Genomic DNA, 19,870 nt, shown 5'->3' on the forward strand with positions numbered 1-19,870 from the left:
GGGGTCTGGGATCTCAGTCTGATTGGCAGCCAGAAGAAACAAGCATCTGGAACTATTTTTACATGCTTATCCAAGTCAGTGGTTGTCACCATCTTCCAGCTACTGTATTAGTTGAAGCAGGCACAGAACCAGCAGAACCATGAGTACTGCCTAGTGTAGTCTATGGGAGAAATCAGGGGATCTTTAATTGCATTTTGGGGGGTTTCTGGGACTTGGATTGGGTCATCTACCTGCAAAAAACCCTTTCCAACATTTTTGAACCTTTATTTAGCTTTCCTGGGCCATTTTTGGGCACAAAAATGCTGCCCCCGATTAATACCAGATTTGTGCTAGATGACCAGCTGAGGAATGTCCTTGTTCCATATGACAATGGGCTTGTGAGGAGGGGGGAGGGCAGGAGCTTTAAGCTTAGCCTCCTCTGGTTCCTCTAGGGCAGGGGTGTCAAAGTCCCTCTTCAAGGGCCGCAATCCAGTCAGGTTTTCTCCAATGAATATTCATAAGATCTATTAGCATACAATGAAAGCAGTGTATGCAAATAGATCTCATGCATATTCATTGGGGAAATCCTGAAAACCCAACTGGATTGCGGCCCTCGAGGAGGGACTTTGACACCCCTGCTCTAGGTGATGGGAGTCAGGTGATTCTTTTTTTAAATTTAAAAAAAAAAAAATCTCCCTGGAGTCTTCTGACAGAGACTTGGTTTCTTCAGCGAAGCGTAAACTCCTCTGAGCCCATGAACAGCAAGGGGAGTCCCTGTAGATATCCCTATGGTACCCTGTTTAGAGATTTACCCCTGATTTTGTCAGGCTTATATTCGATGCCTGTATGGGCTTGTCAGGGCCTTTCTGTACCGTCTGGGGTCATACCAGTTGTTGTGCATGGGGGTTTCCCCTCACAGAGCGTGTTATTCCCCTTGACAGTTCCTCTTCAGGAACTAAACATCCAGTTGAAGGACTGGGATGACTTGAGGTCAGAATCCATGCCTTTACTCCCTCAAAATTATTTTTCAGTTTTGGAGGATTCAGGGTCCTGGGCAGAGGCCACCAGTCAGGAGTCTGTGATTGCCCTGGACTAGGGGGAGATCATCAGAAAACGGTGTGCTGCTTTTGGAGGATTCAGGGTCCTGGGCAGAGGCCACCAGTCAGGAGTCTGTGATTGCCCTGGACTAGGGGGAGATCATCAGAAAACGGTGTGCTGCTTTTTAAAGCTAGCAGCTTTGCTAGAGGTCATCAGAGAATCTTTGCGGGTATTGAAGAGCTTGAACCTCCACAGACCTCTGCTGCACAGTAAGCTGTCACGAGCAGCTCGAAGAACTTCCTTAAACTTTACAAATCAAAGACTAAGGTACTCTGGTTTGGTAACTATAATTCACTCTTGACAAAACACAAGATACTCAACTATAAAACTTATTGAATCAACTTTCAATTCAAAATTGGTTTGTTGTGAAGTGCTCAGACCACCAACCACAGTGCTCAACTAATAAAAAGCACAGGTTGCCTTAAACAATCATTGCACCTTCATGGTCCCTAGCTGCCAGAATATCTAATTTATAAAAGTTTTTTTCATGGAACTTATCTATGTTGGCTTCTTCTTGGTGGACTTCTCCCTTTAAGCCCATGTTTGAATTTGTTATCATCTTTAATCCCCAAACTTGTCTTATCAAGTCAGCCCCTCAACTTGAGTTCATGCAGCAAGAGAAAAGGTGCCACTTTGGCTTTTCAAATCATGCTTGATTTTTGTTCCCTCCTGAGAAAGTTTGGTGTTAGCCTCCATTGCCCAGGTACATTAGATAGATTGTGAGCCCGCCGGGACAGATAGGGAGAAATGCTTTGAGTACCTGAATAAATTCATGTAAACCGTTCTGAGCTCCCCTGGGAGAACAGTATAGAAGACCGGTTCTAAGTCAGACCAGCTTTAGGAGAGTTGTACAGGCTGTATTACTCCCATATTTGGACTACTGTAACTCTCTGTCATATCATTTGAGAAAGAACATAGACTACAACTACTTCAAAATACAGCAGCCAGATTAATCTTTTGACAAAGTCATTTTTGAGAGAGCTAGTCCACTACTAGTAGAGTTACATTGGTTACCGATGAAAAAAAGAATTTAGTTCAAGATATCATATTTGGTCTATAAGGCTATACAGTGGTACCTTGGTTTACGAGTGCACCGGTTTGCGAGTGTTTTGCAAGACGAGCAAAACATTTGCAAAATCGGTGCCTCGGAAATCGAGCATGGCTCGATTTACGAGCACCCCCCCCCCCCGCAATCTGGCACCCTTCCCCCTGCGATCCGGCACCCCCCTCCGACACGATTGGGCACCCCCCCGCCGCTTCTTACCCTCATCTGGGCACCCCGAAGATCGGCCTCCTCGTCTGCTGGGACTTGAGTATCTGCGCATGCTCAAGGCCCAGCAGACGAGGAGGCCGATCTTCAGGGTGCCCAGATGAGGGTAAGAAGCTGCGGGGGGGGGGGGGGGTGGGCCCAATCGTGTCGGGGGGGGGTGCCAGATCGTGGGGGGGGGGTTGCCGGATCGCAGGGGGGGGGGGCCTTCGAGGGGAGCAATGCCGGTTCTCGGGGGGGGGGGGGAATGCATCAAAGCGAGTTTCCATTATTTTCTATGGGGAAACTTGCTTTGATAAACAAGCAATTTGGATTACGAGCATGCTCCTGGAACGGATTATGCTCGTAATCCAAGGTACCACTGTATATGGAAAGAACTCTACTGGATTAGTATCTGGTATTAAGGTCATGAGCTCCTGCTATAATTCAAGAACACCACAAGCGTTGTTTTTGTTTTTTAAGTTCAAAATGTTTATTGAGATTTTGTGATACAAACAAAAAGAAATACTGGATAAAATACAATGAATACAATTATAAAGAATGCCAAAGGATAATCATCTACACAACAATATCTATATTCTGCTGTAACCGGTATCAAAGTTTCAAACATAAATATGTACAGGCAGAGCTAAGATACAAGGGGAAATGGAGAGTTTAGCAAAAGAAGAAAGTAAGAAGAAAAATCAAAAATAGACTGATAAACAGATATTTATTTGGAGAGGGCAATTATGCGATAAGATTACAATTGCATAAACTGGTCAAGAAATTTTCATGGCGAGGAGTTGGTGGAAATATGCGTTTTAAACTTCCTTTCCCCTGTCCTAACAAGTTTACCGGAAAAAATATTTGAAGCTACCTTTCCATTTCAAGGTCCCAAGATTTGGAATAACCTACCAATATGTTTACATCAACTTTCTTGTTATCATCACTTCAGAAAACTGTTAAAGACTAATCTCTTCTCTTTGTAACCCTCATGTTACTACATTCATCCACAGCATAGGAATCTATTTTAACTATTTTATGTATGTATGTTCAGGAATCTTATTGTAAACCACAATGAATCCTTGTTGGAATTTGTGGGGTATAACAAATGATATGGTATGGTAAGCCTCAGACCACCTTTTTTTCTTTCGCGTCCAGACATTACAATGATGTTAACAGAGCACTGGGAGATTCCGGAAGGTCCCTTGTAGGCTGCCAGGACTGTGGCAAAGTTGTATTCACTGTCTTCATTTCTAAGAGCTGTTTGTTCAGCCTAAAGTGGATTCATTAGTAGCACAGTTTACCAAAAGTATTTCTCTACCTAGTGAAGATGGAGTAATTTTAAAGGATGCATAAGACAGGAGGGTGTATTTAGTTCTCAAAAGACAATTTGAGGCCTTGGCTCTAGGGCTGAAGGCGGAGTGGCTTTTTTTATTGCACATGCCTGACATACTATCTAGTGTCAGGCTCAGACAGCGGAAGACGATGCATACCCTGTTAATAATTTCGGGGGTGGGTTATGTAGTGGATTCTCTCTATGACAGGGGTGTCAAAGTCCCTCCTCGAGGGCCGCAATCCAGTCGGGTTTTCAGGATTTCCCCAATGAATATGCATGAGATCTATTAGTATACAATGAAAGCAGTACATTCAAATAGATCTCTTGCATATTCACTGGGGAAATCCTGAAAACCCGACTGGATTGCGGCCCTCGAGGAGGGACTTTGACCCCCCCACTGTATGATATGTTCAGGGCCACGAGCTAAGTGTGTGCTTATTATATTTCTGCCTGTAGAATGCTCTGGATCAGGCAATGGGCAGGAGATTCTGCTTCCAAAGTTACTTTGAGTAGGCTACCTTTCAAGAGCCACATATTCTTTGGCAAGGGGCTGGATGATCTTATGGCCAGTGTAGCAGATCGTCATGCTAAGTCTTTGCCAAACTGTAGACCATGTGTCCCTAGTGGGATAGGTCATGTAGTTAACATTTTTGTCAGTACACAGCATGGTCCTCTGCTCAGAGATTATTTCAGAGTTTTCAAGGCTCCAGGCGAGCTCAACCATCAGGTTCAAGTACCAGCAGCTTCCAAGAAGTCACAATGACCTCAGGCCAGTAGGAGGTAGTTGTCATCTTACAGGGAGGCCTAAGTGAGAATTTTATCGGATCATTGGGTGATGGACATCATTTGAGAGGACTACAAGTTGGAATTCCATCATTCTCTGCTGGATTTATTTGTGGACTTTCCGGCTAGACGGCCAGAGAAAGCGATCAGGGTCCAAGTACTAGTGAAATAACTCCCGGATATTCAAGCCGTAGAACCCATCCCAACTGAGGAATTGGGCCTGGGCAGAAACTCTATATATTTTATCATGCCTAAGAAAGACTAAGATGACTGTAGGCCAATCCTGGATCTGAAGTATGCAGCACTGAAAGTGCCCCAATTCCAGATGGAGACTGTTCATTTGGTCATTGCTTCAGTGGCATTGAGGGAATTTCTAGCCTTACTTGATTTGATGGAGGCTTACATATTCCCATATTTCTGGCTCACAGGAAGTTCCTGAGATCCCATGTTTTAGAAGAGACTATTTCCAATTCTCAGCGCTCCTATTTGGTCTGGCAACAGCACTTCATACATTTAGTAAGATGATGGTCATTGCGGCAGTGCACTTGCACAAAACAGGAATCCAGGTACATCCATACTTGGATGACTGGTTGATCCAAGCCCCTTCCAAGGCTGACTGTGACAAAGCAGTAGCACAAGTTATCCAACTACTGCAGAACCTGGGATGGATTATCAATTTTCAGTAAAGCCACTTGGAGCTGATGCAATCCCTAGAGTATTTGGGAATCCACTTCGACACAGTGGAAGGTCATGCCCTTCTTCCAGAGCCACACAGACTGAAGCTACAATGCCAGGCATTATCTCTAGGTGGTCGAGGTAGTGACCAGAGGTCATTCCTTGGGTGAAAGCTCAACTATGACCTCTTCACGACCCGCTATTGTCCTGTTGGGTCTTGCAAATGGATTCCCTCCAGATGCCACTGGCCTGAATGGTTGGGGGGGGGAGGGTCAGAGTTTGTGTTGGTGGCTCCAGTCAGAGTTACTATTGAAAGGCTTCTCTCTCCACATCACCTCTTTGGTGATTCTGATGACAGATGCCAATCTTTATAGCTGGGGGGAGGGGTTATCATTACAAGGGTCATCAAGTTCAGGGTCGATGATTGACCTCTCAGAGAAAATGGTTCAACAACAGATTTGAGCTTTGGTCCATTCTTTTAGTGCTGCAGTCATTGCAGACAACCCTGGAAGGCAAGGCAGTCAGGGTCTTCTCAGACAATGCCACAGCTGTGGCATATAGACAGGAGAGCACCAAAGAACTCCGTTAAGAATGGAAGCCCAGTGTTTCAATGGGCAGAAGTCAACCTTTAAGCACCCTCAGCAGCACATGTAACAGGAGTGGACAACGTGCAGGCCAACTATCTCAGCTAGCAGACCTAGACCCGGGGGAGTAATCTCTTTCCCGGAAGCCTTTGATAGCATTAAGCATTGTTGGGGATGTCAGATGTGGTCAGAAATTGTTTTTATAAAGTTCGAATGATCAGGTCTTTAAGCTAGTTTACTTGAGCCTTCCTCTCGAAACATATTAATCCACTCACTCGTAATCTCCAAAATTGATTACTGCCAATGGATACTGCAAAAAGAATTTAGGCGTCTTCAAGTGATCCAGAATACAGCCATTAAAATTATTACCAATTCAAAAAAATATGATCACGTTACCCCTCTACTAAAAAAAGCCGATTGTCTTCCCGTCCCCCACAGAATCATTTACAAAATTGCCTTACTCACCCTTTAAAACACATAAAACCAAAGAACTGGCTTACATCGATAAAATGCTCATTTCTCACGCTACGCCCAGAATTCTCAGATCTACTTCCCAACATTTATTTTTCGTCCCCTCACTTAAGACAATCAGGACGCGCCGTTCAACAATATTTTCAGTAACCGTCCCCCTCACATGGAACTCTCTGCCACATCATATCACAGAGGAAATAAACATGGATAAATTCAAGGGGCTTTGAAGTGTTTTTTATTCAGAAATGATTTTGAGCACTGACATTAGCCCACCTCTTGCCTTCAAGGAAATGGCACCTATGAAGAAATCCCCTCAGTCTTGTTATTCCCCTTTTCGTTCTTTCTTCTTGATTTTATTGTAGTTCAACCCTTTTTTCCTCTCATTTTTGTCTGTCCATCTTTGTAATTTTTAACCTTGTATTACCATTTTATATTGTAAATCGCTTAGCATTCAAGATAGGCAATTAATCAAATATTTATTAAGCTTGAAACTTGATATTTGATCTGATGGTGTTAGCAACCAACAAAAAAATCTCTCAATTCTTCTGTCAAAGATCCAAGTCCAGAGCACCAGCATGGATGCTGTAACATAACCTTGGTCAGAGAAGAGGTTGTTGTACGTGTTTCCCCTGTGATAGGCTGCATCATTTGAAGAATAGCGACCCATCAGGGGTAGATAATCCAGGTTGCCTTAGATTGGCCACGTTGACTGTGGTAAGCGGATCTACAGAACTCAAACTGCTACTTCATTGAACTCTTCTTTCACAGGGTTCAGTGGCCCTGGAGGACCTGGAATACTTTGGGTTTACTGCATGGCTCTTCAATGCATGGACTTTGCACACAAGGGCTACTTGAAGGTGATCATGGCTACTCTCCTGAGATCTAAGAAACCGGCGACTTTTGCAGCCTATGCTAAGGCTTGGAAGACTTTTCAGCGCTAAGCAGAATGTGGAGCCTTTTCAGGTTCTGCTGTCAGTGATCCTAGCATTTCTTCAAGAAGGGTCTGGCGATTGGTTTTCTCAAAGTACAGGTGGCAGGCCTCTCTTGCTTTAGGACTTGAGTGGAGAAAGCTTCTTTGGCTTTGCATCCTGATGTAGCATGAGTTTTGAAGGGAGTGATGTGGCTGTATTCTCCTGTTGAGAACAGCCCTCACACTTGGAACCTTAATATAGTTTTGCATTCTTTTGGTAAAGCCCTGTATAAGCCCTTGCAAGAGGAATTGCTGAAGAAACTTAATGTTAAGACATGTTTTTTGGCAGCTATCACCTCAGCGAGAAGGTGCACAGTCTTTCATCCGATTTATGGAAGGAGTCTCGCTAAGCATGGTTCCTTCATTTCCGCCAAAATCAGTCTCGGCCTTCCACATAAATCAGAAGTCCAGCTATCCACATTCCATGACACGGGTTTGAAGAAAAAGGACAAAGTCTTGGTGTTGCTAGATGTTAGGAGAGTAGTTCTTCATTACCTTGAGGTAACAAATGATTTTAGTCTCTCAGATCATTTTTTGTACTAACGAATCCTAGCTGCCTGGGGAAGCTGGCTGCTAAGGCTTCCATTTCAAGATGGATTCATATGGCTATTTCTTCAGTATGTATCGGGTGTGTAAACAACCACTGATATCTTTGAAAGCACATTCTACAAGGAGTGTGGCTTCTTCATGGCAAAGTCCCGGGCAGTTCCACCCGAGATCTATACAGCAGCTATGTGGTCCACCCTCCATACTTTCATATAATTTTACAGGATGGATGTGGCGGCTTGACTGGATGCCACTTTTGGATCCTCTGTTCTAGCAGTAGGCTCGTCTGCCCCCTCCTAGACTCAGGGGATTGCTTTGGTATGTCCCACTAACTCAAGACTCATATGCCTTTTGCACTAGAAGGGAAGATTAGGTTCTTACCTAAATAATCTTTCTAGTAGAAAGGCATATGAGCTTTGAAGGCCTGCCCTGTCAGATTTCAATTTAGCCTGCTCAGACATGTATATATTTTCTAGATGCTTGACCTTCTCTTGTCAAAACAGGTCTGAAGACTAATAAATACCTAGAAGGTTTCCAGTGTCCACAGATATCCTCCTTGAGAAAAGAGGTTTGTTGATAGCTCTCTATTGTGTATAAAAAATTGTTTTCACAAACAGGAGATTGCATGAAGTGCATAAATGTCAGTGCCGGCTGCACTCAGGTAGCTGGCTATTGGGTTCCACCTTGTTTTATGTTCTTTTTGACATTGGTTTTCATTAATTGTAGTTAAGAGCAAACAGACCTGGCTTCGTTGGGGAGTTCCCCATGCCCCTTCTCTTTCTTTCCTTTTGTAGTGGCTGTCAACTGCTTTGGTACAAATTGAGTAGCAGAACACAGTGCAGAGATAGGGGAGGCAGAGCTAAAAAATGTAGATGACACTTTCTATACAAACTCGAAAGCTGAGATGAATAAACCATTGTTTCAAGACTCATATGCCTTTCTACCAGAAAGAAGATTAATCAAGATAAGAACCTAATCTTCCCTTACTTTATACATTATTCAATAATGAAAATTCAGGGAGTAAGCAGAATATGTTTTGTAATTCGCTATTTTCCTATAAAATGATTTGGAGCAGCTAAGCATAAACAGACAAAAAATAAACATGGAGGGCACAGAGTGAAGCAAACAGGAATTACCAAAATTGACTCGCTTCTTCAGAGTATTACCATGGCAAAAGGAAAGAAAATTGGTCTTTTGTTGAGTGGGGGCCAAACTGTAGAATTCACTTGTCGATCAATTACGAAAATGTTAGGACAAGGGTCATTTCAGAAAATTATTAAAAACGCAGTTATTTGTTAATGCATTTTTCTAGGAACTGATCTTTGCGATTGTTCTTTTGATGGACACTTTACGTGATTTTCTGATGATTATATGTTAGTGTTTGCTTGATTTTATTTATCTTACTGAATTATGTAAAGATATGTAAACCGTTTAGGTTTAAATGGTATATAAATTTTTAAAATAAAATAAATAAATAAAACTATTCATTATCAATCTGTAACCTGGAAATTTCAAATTTAAAAGTTCATGTTTCATACCAGTTTCTATACCACATGTAAACCAAAAATCTTTGCATATCTAGAACACTGCTATTTCAAACAGGTTACAAAAAAATGTAAATATCTAATAATATTAACAAATATGCCCTTTTTGAATAAAAAGGTACAAATATATGGCTGCTAGGCATTCAAAATTAAAATTATATAAGTACTGTATGTAGAAAAATGGCAATACTGCTTATACTTACCTTCTGTCTTTCCATTTTTTAGCATATGAACTAGACCAGAATTCTCCATTTCAACAATAGTCTTCATATGTTTAGAAATAAGCTCCCTCTCAACAACTTTCACTATTGGCTCCTCCGTTGATTTATCAAGGCAGTGCATCACCCGCTCAATTTCTTCATTAATTCTAGCTTCTACCTTCTTTATGTACACTGAAGCACTGTTCTCAGCTAAAAATTTCTGACTTTCCATCTGGAATTTAAAGAAAAACTATTACTTGATAAAAAAAAGAAGGGATAAAAGGGTAATTTACATTTTGAAAAAAATAAATCTTACTTGCTGCACCAGGTTTAGGAGAAAAAAAAATATACCGTCACAGTATGTATACATACCTCTGTTATCTATATGCAGTGGTTCCCAACCCTGTCCTTGAAGGACCACCAGCCAGTTAGGTTTTCTGATAGCCCTAATGAATATGCATGAAAGAGAAATGCATGTAATGAAGATGATAGGAATGCAGATCTGCCCCATGCATATTCATTAGGGCTATCCCAAAAACCCAACTGGTTAGTGGTCCTCCAGGACAGAGTTGGGGACCACTGATCTAATGCATGCGAAAGTAAATATTGTATTTTTCGCTCCATAAGACGCATCTCACTATAAGACGCACCCCAGATTTAGAGAAGGAAAACAAGAAAAAACCCATTCTGAACCAAATTGTATACTAATATATACCCGAAACCTTTAAATTCCTTCCCAGCTCCCCAATCAATCCATCATCACTTTTACATACCCCCAGCACCTTTAAATTCCATCCCAGCCCCCCAGTGGTACCTTTAAATTGTAGAGGTCGGTGGACGGCTGCCTGCTGCTTCTCAGGGCCCTCGGTGCACAAGTGCGCTAATGCCTGGGCCCGCGACACCTCCTAATTGTACCGGTTGCTGGTGCTTCGCTGGATGGCTGCCTGCTGATTACCAGAATGTTGGGGCCAGCGGCAAACAAGCGTGCTGCTGCGTGGGCGCGCGCCACTTCTGAACGACTGCCTCAGTTCTTGTGAGGAGCTAGCAAGAACTGAGGCAGCCATTCAAGGTTTCAAGGTTTATTAAAAATTTGTTATACCGCTTAATCTGAAATTCAAAGCGCTGTACAACAAACATAAAAACAATGACATAAAAACATTAAAATTCATTATCAGAAGTGGTGCGCGCCCATGCAGCAGTGTGCTTTTGTGACACTGGCCCCGACGTGCCAGTAATCAGCAGGCATCTGTCCAACGAAGCACCAGCGACCGGCACAATCAGGAAATGCTGCAGGTCCAGTCATTAACGTGCTTGTGCGCTGTGTTCCCCGACAAGCAGCAGGCAGCCGTCCACTGACCTCCAAAATTTAAAGATATCGCCAGGGGGATGGGGTGGTATATTCGCTTCAAAAGACACACCCTTATTTCCACCCACTTTTTTTGGGGAAAAAAGTGCGTCTTATGGAGTGAAAAATATGGTAGTCTCATATCTACTCTTCAAGAACAAATACATGAAAACTGAAACTTATATGTAAATCATTAAGAGTTATAACTATTCCAAATGATTATTTGCATAATAAAAGTACTTCTAAAAGACAACATCTAGATGTAGGTGCTAGAAAACTGCCTATTTGAAGCTTGTTCTATCAATTACAAGTAGATACAGTCAAACCTCGGTTTGCGAGTAACGCAGTTTGCGAGTGTTTTGCAAGACGAGCAAAACACTCCAGAAAATGTTAAATCGCAAAGCAAGTACTGACTTACTATACGAGCGTGTCCCCCTCTCCATACCTTGCAATGCGCAGAGCTGTCCCCTGTGTGCAATTTTCTTTCTGCTTCTCTTCCACACTGCAGTTTTTCCTTTTAGGGTGTCCAACCTGCAGCCCATGGGCCATATTCAGTACCGTGCGGCCTGCTTGAGGGCAATGCGGTGTTTTCTTCTGCCCCCAGATGTTTGCTTTCTTGCTGGCTCCCTCCTCCTTGTTGCAGTGATCGCTCGGAGCCACGGGCGGCAGCTGGCCTGGAAGCATTCCCTCTGACATCACGACGTTGAAGAGAGGGCTTCTGGGTCGGCCGTGGGAGACGCTTGCTTGCGGCTTTGGGTGAATATTGCGGCAAGGAGGAGGAGGGAGCTGGAAGAAAGGTAGACACTCACGGCACAGAATGAACAAAAAAAAAAAGTTAAAGCTGCAAGGCCCCAGTGAGTAGCAAGTTACGTGGTTGGTTTGGCTGTGGAAAGAGCAAAGTTCTCTTGAATTCAACTGCCTTCTGGTTACTTAACCATTCTGTCCACACGGTAATCCAGAGAGAGGTGGAATAAACACTACGGAGGTAGAATAAACACTCCCCACTGTGGGCTCAGCATCTCTCGGAACAGTTTTTCTTCCTCCTCCTCTTCCCTGTAGATCTGGCACTGCTCCATCACCTTTCTCACTCCTCTATGGTTCTGTCATGTTTATGTCGGTTGCTGGCAGCAGTAGCAACGAATCGTCCAAGTCTCCATTATATCCTATGGGAAACTTTGCTTTGATATACAAGCGCTTTGAATTACGTGCATGCTTCTGGAACGAATTATGCTTGTAAACCAAGGTACCACTGTACTTATTTTTGTTTATAAAATACTAGTAAAAGTGGCTGAAAATGCAACCATAGAGCGTATAAATGCTCACATCAAGATTGCAAAAGAGTGCATATGTTGATACAGATTATGAAGTATTCTAATTTATGTGCCCTGTTCAAACTAAGCCTATGTGAATGCCCACTCATAAGTATGTGCCATTTGCCTCTAGGTGCATACTTAGATATCACCACTTAGCCAGAAAACTGGTAATTTACAGATGTTTTTGTCACTTTATAACCGTGGCTCCTTAGAAAATTACCTCCAATATGTGTGCTCTTTAAATTATGAGAAAAATATCCTGACATAACTACCATTTAAATCATTATTGCTGGCATAATTAAGGAGAAATTTATTCTTACCTATTAATTTTCTTTCCTTGGATTTGTTGAAACCAGTCCGGACACATGGATTATACCACTCTGCCACCCATAGACAAAATCAAACAACACAGCTTTTCTAGTGACTATACATTAATGATTAAGCTGAAACTCAACTGACCCACATAAACTAAAACAAACTTCAATTTCCATGAAGGGATACCCATGAAAAGGGCATTTAAAGAAGAACTTTTTATCCTCTGATCTATTTCAAGGACAACCAGGCTTGAATTTTGAACACGGATTTTCTGCACTGAAGCGGAAACCTTGTCCTGTAGCAATGACCTTTCTGGGAGGCTGCTGGACTGATCTATCCTGGGAGTGAAGATCACTGCTATTCTAGAGCAACAACCCTGACCTCCAGAAAATAGGATGAACCATTTAAGATGGGAACCCAGACTATGGCACCCCATCTGTTAGAACCCCAGATGGACTTTGGAGCTTAAGGGAGGTTGTGAAAAACCTTCCCCTTCACAAACCCAGCGTCTTAAGAACATGCACTCAGAAATGCCAGCACAGCCAATGCACCTAAGCAACTTACTCTCACTAGATGCTGCTTAATGTAAATGGTTTATTGTCTTGTCTATATTGTAAATTATGTCATCTCTGTCCTGTCTTGATTGTATTGTGGATGTACTTTTGTAACCCGTTCTGGCCTCCTTTGGGAGGACGGGCTAAATAATTGAATAAATAAATAAATATAAAGATTGGTTGATCTGGGTTGGCCAAGTTGTAGGTGATGAAAAACTGATTTGTATGACATAAGGCTGCAGTTTCCTTGAGGTAAAAAAGGAGTGCTCTTCTGTAGTCCAGAGTATGGAGGAGGGGCAGGGCAGGGTCATTGGGGTGGGCAAACTAGATGGGACGTGGCCTTTATCTGCCGTCTATTTCTATGTTTCTATGTTGTTCCGCTGGTAAGATATGTGGAGCTGGAAAAAAGGATAAGAACATAAGCATTGCCTCTGCTGGGTCAGACCAGAGGTACGAATTTTGGGTACGTGCGTAGTTGGACAATTGGGGAAGATAGTAGTTACCAGTGCTTGGAGTGAAAAGCATCATAGGTGATAGGCTTTCCTGCTTGTTGACATAGAGCAGGGGTGCCCAAAAAGTCGATCGTGATCGACCAGTAGATCGCAAAAGCAACGCGAGTCCATCCCGGGCTCCGCGATAGATTTGCATTGCCTTTGCATTCTAGTATCCCTGCTTCCCCGACGCCAGGCCAAGTGCGTACAAGCTCAGGGCCCACAGCCTCCCCCCTCCCGTCAATTCTAACGTAGGAGGAAGTTCCACAATTACTGCCTGGCTGGCCCGGAACTTCCTCTCAGACGTCAGAATTGACGGGGGGGGGGGAGGGGGAGGCTGTGTGCCCTGCACTTGTATATGCCTGGCCTGGCGTCGGGGAAGCATTTCCACTTAGCCTGGTATGATTTTCTTGTAGAAGGGCATCTTGATGCAAGCAGAACTGTCTTTACTGATTGAGAGAGAGGGAGGTTGGTCAAGAGTGAACTCTCAATTTCCAGGCCATGAGACAGACTGCGGAGATTGGGATGCAGAAGCTGGCCATTGTGCTGAGAGAGACGAGAAGTATGGTCTCCTAGGACAGGGATACTCAGCCTATGGTACGTATACCCTAGGGGGTACATGGACTGCCTGTTGGGGCTAAGCGAGCTTATCTGATTCCTTCTCCCCTAGCATTTAATTATCCCCTGCCGTAACTCCGGGAAGTGCCAGGTGAGTGCAGTCGGACAATCGCTGCACATGGCTGGCCCTTCCCAGAGTTGCAGTAGGAGATGTTGGCAGATCAGCGGCGGCGAGGAGGAATCAGCAGCGGGGGCAGGCAGGCTTTGACGCAGGAGGGAAGGACAAAGGCTGGAAGGCAATGAGAGGGAGGAGGAAACTTTGGACATAGGATGGAGGGAGGGAATAGAAAGGGACAATTGGGCCTGAGCGTGTGAGAGAGGGAGATATGGGATTTATGGGCAGTAGTGAAAATTGTATTCATGGAGGGACAGGAAGGAATATTGGATGCACAGTCAGCAGGAAGTGCAACCAGAGACTCATGAAATCACCAGACAACAAAGGTAGGAAAAATGATTTTATTTTCAATTTAGTGATCAAAATATGTCAATTTTGAGAATTTATATCTGCTGTTGATATTTTAAACTATATTTGTCTATTTTTCGGGTGACATTGCATATTTTACAGTTATCTGCCTTGACATCTTTGAAAACCCCCCAAATATAAATGATAATTAACATTTTCTCTGTGTAGAGTGATGTGTTTTTCTTTAATTTTGTGGTTACCATTATGTATTAATAAGATTATATTGTGGGTATATGAAAAATGGATCAAAGAAATTGCATTACAATTAGCATTATTATTATGGGGTGGAGTCAGGGGCACTTGGTTAGTATTTGTTATGCTTAGGGGGTATTTGGCTTGAAAAGGTTAAGAAACACTGCCCTAGGGGAGTTAGCTGCCCCCCTCCCTCACTGGGATATGGTGAAAAACTAGGTGCAGGTTTGAGTGCAGGAAGTTGAGACACAGCATGTTGTACATACGGGGACATAAAGAGGAGATTGTGAGTGTTATAAGGAGTAACACGTTGTTTTGGATAGTACTGCTGAAAAAACTGTTGCCGATATGCTCTGCAAAAAGAATAAGTAGAGGAAGGACGACAGAATTGTTGAGATTGATTCGAAGGATGTGCTGAAAGTTCACGACTGGCTGAAGAATCTTCTTTGAATTGAGAAACGATGGCTTGAACCTTTGTACCGAACAGGCTGTCACCTAAACAGGGAATATCCACCAATCTGTCATGAAGATCTTCTCTGAGGTCTGACGCCCGTAGACACGCCATGCATCTAGTGGTTCTAGTCATCATATCAAAAGCATATAAATTGGTTTTGGTAAGTGGATTCTTGTTGAGCCACAAGCAAATTAGGAATGGCCTCAAGGGAATGCATTTCCAGCTTTGAATTGAATGCTGAAAATGTAAAATTTGAAGCTAATGCACTAAGAGTTTTGATGAAAGCATAGAATCCTGATAAACTTTACAGCCGGCAGAACCTAAAAGATGGTAGTCCTTCCCTGGAGGAGCATTAGTAGGAATTTTTGATGCTTTGCATTTCTTGATGGCTGACTCTGAGAGCATAGAATGGTATGGAAGTTGAAGGAGGTCATGATCAGGCACTTTCTGTACCTTGTATTTCATCTCAAGATGTTTAGAAGTCATGGATACTGACAAAGGCTTCTGCCAATTATTCATCTGTAGATCCTGCAGGACATGATGAACTGGTAAGTCTTACTGGAGACTTACATGATTGAAGGATAGATTGAAAATCCTTATTACCTGTAGGTGTGGCATCAGGACTGAGACTTAAGAGAAGAAACTTTTAGCAAAAATTTGGGATATGAGTGCTCCTCTGTTAAAGCTGGCTGTAGAACAGAACATAAGAATTGCCGCTGCTGGGTCAGACCAGCAGTCTGCTCCCACAGTGGCCCTTAGGACAAAGACCAGTGACCTAACTGAGTCTAGCCTTACCAGTTCAACAGGAAGTTATCTAACTTTGTTTTGAATCCCTGGAGGGTATTTTCCCCTATAACAGCCTTCGGAAGAGCGTTCCAGTTTTCCATCACTCTCTGGATGAAGAAGAACTTCCTTATGTTTGTACGGAATCTATCCCCTTTTAACTTTAGAGAAAGCCCTCTCGTTCTCCCTACCTTGGAGAGCGTGAACAACCTGTCTTTATCTACTAAGCCTATTCCCGTCATTATCTTGAACGTTTTGATTATGTCCCCTCTCAGTCTCCTCTTTTCAAGGGAGAAGAGGCCCAGTTTCTCTAATCTCTCACTGTACGACAACTCCTCCAGCCCCTTTACTATTTTAGTCACTCTTCTCTGGAACCTTTTGAGTAGTACTGTGTCCTTTTTCAAGTATGGCGACCAGTGCTGGACAGTATTCCAAGTGGGGGCGTACCATGGCTCGGTATATATCTGCATGATAACCTTCTCTGATCTGTTCGTGATCCCCTTTTTAATCATGCCAAGCATTCTGTTCGCCATTTTCGCCGCAACTGTGCATTGCGCGGACGGCTTTATCGACTTGTCGACCAGTACTCCCAAGTCTCTTTCCTGGAGGGTCTCTCCGAGTACCGTACCAGACATCCTATATTCGTATATAAGATTTTTGTTACCGACATGCATCACCTTACATTTATCTACGTTAAACCTCATTTGCCATGTCAAGGTCCATTTCTTGAGCATGTTTATGTCATGATGCAGGTCTTCGCTACTCTGAATAACTTCGTATCGTCTACAAATTTTAACACCTTGCTCATCGTACCAATTTCCAGGTCATTTATAAATATGTTGAAGAGCACGGGTCCAAGCACTGAACCCTGCAGCACTCCACTCATGACACTTTTCCAGTCCGAGTATTGTCCATTTATCCCCACTCTCTCTCTGTTTCCTACGGCCAACCAGTTTTTAATCCACGTTGAGTATTTCACCCTCGATTCCATGGCTCACAATTTTTCGAAGAGGCAGCATAGGTTGATCTAAGTCTAACTGAATGATGTCATCCTGGTCTGACCACTCTTTGGGAGATAAAGGACCTTGAAAAGGAGAAGAACATATGGGGGTACAAGGCCACCAAGCCACATCTTGTGGAATATCCAGCAAGTGTTCAGAGGGAAATTGTTCTACACAGCCAGGGCACTGCTGGGGTTCTAGAGAAGGAATAGGAGGGGCAGGTTCAGAGGGCTGAAGTAGGGCAGCACTATCCTGCATAAACTTCTGCAAAAGGGAGAAAAAATTTGACAAGTACTGGACAGGGAGGAAGGTTCAGGGAGCAGGGAAAGAGGGGCGACAGGCTTAGATAGTTCATGTGCTGTATTTAGAGGTTGTAGAGAGGCAACCCTTTTTGTTTTTGGTTTTAGTCAATTTTGCTACTCCAGACATCAAAGGAAAATCCTGGAATTGTATGACTGGAGAGGACTGCGAGGCTGAATCAGGGCCCGCAGGAGCTCTCTTTGAAGAATCCAGTAACAACAGAGCCATCCCTGAATCTTTAACTGAGGGACATGTCAATGAAGCCGTCTCCAAAGGAGAGGGGGTATTTGACCTCAGCAAGACCAGGAGCTTCTTTTTCTTAAGAGTCATCGCCATTGCTGAATCTTTATTATCGGTCAGCTTTGGTGGTACATCACTTCCTCCTCTGCTGATACTGAAACAGGGCACTGAGGGGAGGGGAGCCAAAGACAAATTGTGCAGCTTTGCTGACTTTTTCCCTGTTGTGGCATGAAGCACCTGAGGAGGAGTATTTGTTTGTATATTAGTAGTAGGAAGAGTCTTCGCAGTCCTAAAAACAGACTTGTGTGAGAGAAATTTTTTTTTTGAAAATACTGGTTTTGCTGCTGTAAAAAAACATGTCAGCACCATGTGAAGAAGTTAAAGTGACTTTGCGGTGGTGTGCCTCACGGTTGTTCTTGGGCCTGTTCTTTTTAACATTTTTATAAATGACAATGCTGAAGGGTTGTCAGCTAAGATTTGCCCTCTTTGCGGATGATGCCAAACAAAATCTGCAATAGAGTAGACATGCCGGATGGAGTGAATAACATGAAGAAAGACCTGGTGAAGCTTGAAGAATGGTCTGAAATTTGGCAGCTAAAATTTAATGCTAAGAAATGCAAGGTTATGCATTTGGGCTACGAAAACCCGAGGGAACGGTACAGTTTAGCAGGGGTGTCCAACCTTTTGGCTTCCCTGAGCCACATTGGCTGAAAAAAATGTTTTGGGGGACCACACAAACGCTGCAGCAAGACAGAGGAGGGAGCCGGCAAGACAGTAAACACCCGGGGGCAGCAGAGGAAAACACTCATCACCCTCGACCAGCGTCGCACAAAATACTTTACGGGGCCGCAGGTTGGACACCCCTGGTTTAGGGGGTGAAGAACTTATGTGCATGACGGAAGAGCGGGACTTGGGTGTGATTGTATGTGATGATCTTAAGGTGGCCAAACAGGTTGAAAAGGTGATAGCGAAAGCTAGAAGAATACTAGGTTGCATAGGGAGAGGTATGGCCAGTAGGAAAAAGGAGGCATTGATGCCTCTGTATAAGACTTTGGTGAGACATCATTGAGAAAACTGTGTACAATTCTGGAGGCCTCACCTTCAAAAACATAAAAAGAATGGAGTCGGGCCAGAGGAAGGCTACTAAAATGGTGTGTGGTCTTCGTGATAAGGCATATGGGTACAGACTTAATTCACGAATTCAGACACAGTCTCTGTCTCCACCACCTCTTCTGGGAGACTGTTCCATGCATCTACCACCCTTTCTGTAAAAAAAAATATATATATATATTTCCCTGGCTCCGGAGTAATCTAAGGAAATACTTTTTTACAGAAAGGGTTGTAGATGCATGGAACAGTCTCCCAGAAGAGGTGGTGGAGATAGAGACTGTGTCTGAATTCGTGACTTGGGGGTAAGAGTGGATAAGACAATGAAGCCGTTGGCACAGTGCGCATCGGCCGCTATGAAAGCGAATAGAATGCTAAGTATAATCAAGAAGGGTATTACAACCAGAATGAAAGAAGTTATCCTGCCGTTGTATCGGGCGATGGTGAACCCGCATCTGGAGTACTGCGTCCAATATTGGTCGCCGTGCCTAAAGAAGGATATGTCGATACTCGAGAGAATTCAGAAGAGAGCGACACGCTTGATAAAGGGTATGGAAAACCTTTCATACGCTAAAAGATTGGAGAAACCGGGGCTCTTTTCCCTGGCGAAGCGTAGACTTAGAGGGGATATGATAGAGACTTACAAGATCATGAATGGCATAGAGAAAGTGGAGAGGGACAGATTCATCAAACTTTCGAAGACTACAAGAATGAGAGGGCATTTTGAAAAATTAAAAGGTGACAGATTCAAAACCAATGCTAGGAAGTTCTTCTTCACCCAGAGGGTGGTGGACACCTGGAATGCGCTTCCAGAGGGCGTGATAGGACAGAGTACGGTTTTGGGGTTCAAGAAGGGATTGGATGATTTCCTGAAGGAAAAGGGATAGAAGGGATTAGATAGAGGATTACTATACAGGTCCTGGACCTGATGGGCTGCCGCGTGAGCGGACTGCTGGGCATGATGGACCTCTGGTCTGACCCAGCAGAGGCATTACTTATGTTCTAAAAACAGAGGTTCTTTGGATTTGTCAGTAAGTTCCCTTATAAGTTACCCATGTTTAATTTGGGATAGTACTCAACTGGAAATTATGAATCAAGTCTGTAGCATGGGATTTGAGTTTGATGAATTTGATCTCTTTCTGTCAATTATGTAAAATTATTTGATATGGTAAGCTCCAAGTAGTACTATATTTAAGGGGCCAATGCAGTTAAACTTCTAAATAGATTAAAACTGGATTTAGTGCTTGATATAATAGGGT

At 43.3% G+C, this 19,870-nt stretch overlaps 1 protein-coding gene across 1 annotated transcript in view; it reads right to left on the reverse strand.

Moving 5' to 3' along the window:
- Window positions 1–19,870, reverse strand: part of CUL3 (cullin 3) — a 215,332-nt gene that overhangs the window by 107,191 nt on the left and 88,271 nt on the right. Inside the window, exon 6 of the mRNA XM_033959756.1 lies at window positions 9,439–9,667. Coding sequence (XP_033815647.1) covers window positions 9,439–9,667 — 229 coding nt within the window. The remainder of the gene's footprint in view (window positions 1–9,438; window positions 9,668–19,870) is intronic.

This window comes from Geotrypetes seraphini, chromosome 9 (assembly GCF_902459505.1).
Source record: "Geotrypetes seraphini chromosome 9, aGeoSer1.1, whole genome shotgun sequence".
In the NCBI taxonomy this organism is placed as follows: domain Eukaryota; kingdom Metazoa; phylum Chordata; class Amphibia; order Gymnophiona; family Dermophiidae; genus Geotrypetes; species Geotrypetes seraphini.